General features: G+C 34.2%; 1 protein-coding gene across 1 annotated transcript in view; it reads left to right on the top strand.

The window, feature by feature from the left end:
* Positions 1–700: 700 nt before the first annotated feature.
* The window catches only part of LOC105273227 (GTP-binding protein Rhes), a 13099-nt gene continuing 9040 nt past the window's right edge, over positions 701–4759 (top strand). Inside the window, exon 1 of the mRNA XM_011315533.1 lies at positions 701–854. Within this exon, the coding sequence (XP_011313835.1) occupies positions 774–854 (81 nt within the window). The 5' untranslated portion in view covers positions 701–773. The remainder of the gene's footprint in view (positions 855–4759) is intronic.

Here is a 4759-nt window from a genome sequence, read left to right as displayed (position 1 = left end):
TTAAATTATATAAATCATTAAATTACAATAATCATCTCGAAATAGGAGATTATTCATTATAATTTTTATCATATTATCTCGACGAGGGAAATTTTATTTCTATATTTAAATTGTAATTATTGTTATTTCATCATTTAATTACGATAATTATCTGGAGATAGGGGATGATTATTTTCTAGAGTACAAAGTTCTTCGAAAAAAAAATTCTATTGACACATGCCAATCGATCTCACCCTGAAGTTAAGAAAATCCACCCCTAGGATTCAAAACTCGAGGACTTCGATTCAATCGATTGTAATTTACAGGATAATTCGATTCGAATCGTTCGAACAACTATCACCACTATCCCCCGCAATCAGCGATCGTTCCTCGATCATTAATTGCGGGGGGTGAGATTATCTTAATTAATCTTGCGAACTTAACTCTCGACTAAAAAATAAAAAAAAAGGGTAGAACGGAGGAAGAGCACTGGAGGTTGGAAATGGAGTTCAGAAGACATCAGTGACAATTTCCAGTCGATTGTCGAATCGAATTAATCCAGAAATAGTTGGAGTAATAGATTATTCGATGAAAAATAAAGTCGGTAATAAAATTGTCATCGAGTACTTCATAATGAAGAAACTAAGATATTTTAATGGAGAATATTCTGGGGTGTACGTACGATTAGGATTAATCAATTACAGAGTGAATCAGTCCGCATTTGGAGTCCACGTATAAATGACTCATCTCCACTGCTGACAGTCTGTCCAACAAATTCATATTGAATTATTCCAATGAGATTGACAATAGTGCATCACGGTTACTTGGACACTGGCCAAATTGATCCTGTTGCGGTTTATATCAGTACCATTCCGGTACGTATTGTATCTATATCTGTAGATATGCAGTTTGTCCGTCGAAACAGCTGTTGCCCGAACTTGTTGCACCCGAGATAAATCTGGGGAAGGAGATAGGCACTCCTTCACCCTGGAATTAAGCTTGCATGAGCGAAATAGTCTTGCCAAAGGGTGTATTGCACTGATAAAAATTCTCCATTCATTATAGAATATTATAGAAGTTGAACAGATATTTTTATTAATTTATTATTATTTATTGTGATTTTATTATGATTTTGGTATGAGGGGACAAGTGGATTTTTTTTTCTTTTTGTTGATATCTTGGAATTGAGGGGAGATGGCGATATTTTTGTAAAGACCTTTTTTGTAGGTCTCATTTTTTTCTAGAGAAAAGGTATTGGTGAAAATATTGATAGGTACTCTCGGTTTTGAGGTATTTGGGGGAGAGTGGAGTTGAAAAAAATACACTTGTTTGAAAATTGGGGGGATGATTTATCAGTAGGTATTGAGCGCAGGGGAATGAAGGGGTGAATTGTGGGTAATTAATTCAGTAGATGGGGAAAGTTTCTTACTTTTCGGATTGATTGCTACGCCATTTCTCGTTTTACTTCCGAGTGATTTGAGGAATTGAGGGATTGGGAAAATGTGTGGGGTTGAATTCCTGAGATACGTGTCATGGAAACTAATTTTTTCGGTGGAAATCCCGAGGGTCTTCAGAGTGGCTTAAGGCCAATTTTTTAAACAATTGTTTAAGCAACAGAAATTAATTGTTCATTAATTAACGACTTGTTCATTATCCCCCCACGTAATAGCGGGTCAATGCTCAAATATTAATTTATCGATAATTCAACTGTTTAATTAATTAACTATTAATTGATTTACTCATCATCATCAGAGTTCCCCTAATTTTCATTAAAACAATTAACTGACGAATGCTCTATAATTTTTTCGTCTCAACTCATAATTTTCGTCGTTAAAAAAAATTCCAGGCTTTCAGCAATTTTTTAATAAATGAAATGTTTAAATAAATTTAAATAAATTTGAATTGTTCGATACTTAACTCGATATGGGATTATGAATTATTAAATATTAGACTTAGATTTTTATAACTCAGACGGTCTTGATATATCAGGATGTGCAATCAGCCTCTCGACCATTTATTATTAAATATTAATTATTGCAGTAATTGTTGCATACGATTGCAAAATGTCGCATAAAGTCGAGAGGGCAACAGTCATTTCTGAGGGATATGAATTTTATCTCATCGCATTGATCCCAATCCATCACCTCAATTACCTCGTAATTATCCCTCATTAAAGAGGTAGACCAGTTTCGTTAACCCACATCAGGCGAATTATAGTGATAAAATTATGGTAGCCTGGCAAAATAGAAACATTAATCAACATACCGAGGCAAAGTGCTAGCCGATCATTGGTAAATGAAACGACATTTCCGTCTGGCTGATTTGAAAAGGGAATTCTGTCTTTCTGTTTTATTGGTGATGGACCGAGAGCCTTTTACCGAGTGCCTTTAGCGCTTTTGTACACTGATAAAAAAACAACTGTAGAATTGCAATAGTAGGTCAACAAATAGATTACAGAAGTAGCGATAGGATGATTGATTTGTAGATAAAGAAAATGTGACAGTCTCAAAGAATAGCGTGGGCTTATCAATTTTTATTTTGCATCATAATTCATTCGGACATTTAGGAAAATTTTAGTTTTGATAGAAAATTTTTTTAATATATAGAGATAAAAAAATAGAGGAACCAGGGAAGAATCAGGGAATCGGGTAGATTTTCCCTAGAATTTATCTGGTGTTTATATTTATATTCAGGATGGAGTGAAGAAAGAAAAAGTGAAAAAATGGAATAGTCCAAGTGGAAATACTGAATAAATAATTAAAACCGCATTGATAGAGGCATAAAAAGGCGGGATTTCAGGTGATCAATTGAATTTTCGATGAATACTTCATTCTCGTCTTCATTAAATTTTCTATGTACGTCTGAGGGCTATCGGTATTTGAATTCTACGCGCTAGTTGCAATCGCAACTTTCTGAAACACTAGAATTGGAAATGCCAGATGCTGGATGATGTAATTTATACGAAACATCTGTACAATATATTTGGATTGGTTTCTTTATGTTTCATTTGCACCCCATTCACATCAACCAAAGCTAGAGGCATTTTTTCCCCTGTTGATGTCTCTCGTTACATCCCCTTTTCTCATCTCAGACCCTTCGTGTCAAATTTACCGGAGTGACGAACATCATTAATTATTCCCTAATTGTTGCCTCCCGATGGGTTTTATTGTCAAGATGATTCGAATGCTTCATTCTACCGGAGGAATGAAAATCTGATAAGAATTTTTATGAATAGAAAGAACTGCATTTTTTTCGACACCAGTTTTTAGCCGATATCTCGGCATTCGAGGATTATACCGGATTTTTTGTGGAATCATTTTTTATAGGAAAAAGTGAGAGCTACAAAAAAGGTTTCAATGAAAATATCGCTATCTCCCTTCAATCTCGAGGAATCGGCGGAAAACTGATGGAGAAAAAAATCTGATGATGCGTTTGTCATGTGATGAATGGGAGAACAGTTTTTAGCCGATATCTCGGAAGTGGAGGAATTCACCGCATTTTTTGTAGATACATTTTTTAAAGGAAAAAATGAGAGCTATAAAAAAGGTCTCAGTGAAAATATCGATATCTCCCTTCAATTTCGAGGAATCCGGCAAAAACTGGTTGAGAAAAAAATTCAATTATCGTGGAGTATTATCTCCGATTTTTTTTATCGAGATGAGAAAGTGTTTGAGCTGAACTTTTGTCGTAAATGCTTTTCACATCTTGTATTAATCCCCCACCAGACTAAATCATTGCGGGTAGTTAAATTTGATTGTTCATATCACCCATTGAGTGGTTATTAAACGTGATATACCGCTTCCAATGATCGCGTTATTGAATTCCAGTGGATCATCAATAGTTATAGTTTCAGTTGAGAAAATATAGTAAAAAGACAACTCCAAGGATTTTCGGTCTAAATCTCCCGCTCGACAGTTTAATTTTCCATATTTCAAGGATTTGATAAGATAATTCAATTTAAATTCATAATTTTCCCTCAATTTTCAACACGTGACACTCCAAAACAATAAATTCTTTAATTCCAGTTAATCTCCAGTGAATTTAAATTAATCTCTGATACGTGGATGATTTTAGGAGATAAATTAATTAGGATTGATAATTTTTATTTGATTTTGTGGCGAGAGAAAATAGTTAGAGTTAATTTATCGTGGAAACTCGTGGTTATCTGGATAATTACATAATTGAGATGAGTAAATTTATAAATTTGCGTGTTACTACGCAGAGGTAAAAATTCTCCCATCTGTAATACTCTATTCATCAAGTAAAAGCTGTTTTATCAAGGGACTCTGTTTATGTACGAACACTGCTGGGACTAGCTTTATGGAATTTAATAGCTCTAGAAGCATAGGTGTACACTTAATCTACATTTGCTACTCTTAACATTCTTCTCACGTTCTAATTCGAGATATAATTCATTCAAAACAAATAAAGTGCATTAATCCCGAGGATTAATGCACTTTATTTGTCAATTATCAGATAATCCGACGCTTTTATGCCCCAGAAAAATTCGAATCCCGGAAAAAATATCCCAGGGAAAAAATATCCCAGGGAAAAAATATCCTAGGGAAAAAATATCCCACACATTCAAAACGTGTTAAAACACGCTCAATTTAATTGTTTTTAAATTTAATTATTTTTTTCTTTTTCTATTTTTTCAGGGGCTCTAATTTTCCTATGGTCTATCAAATTGGGTGGGTTTTAACACGTTTTGGGTGTGTGGGCTATTTTTTCCGGGGATATTTTTTCCGCCTACCGAAAAATTCGGTAATTGTCTCCACTG

This window comes from Fopius arisanus, unplaced genomic scaffold, assembly GCF_000806365.1.
Source record: "Fopius arisanus strain USDA-PBARC FA_bdor unplaced genomic scaffold, ASM80636v1 scaffold00004, whole genome shotgun sequence".
NCBI classification, from domain to species: domain Eukaryota; kingdom Metazoa; phylum Arthropoda; class Insecta; order Hymenoptera; family Braconidae; genus Fopius; species Fopius arisanus.
Note: the sequence above shows the minus strand (reverse complement) of the source record. Positions and strands in the feature narration are given on the sequence as shown.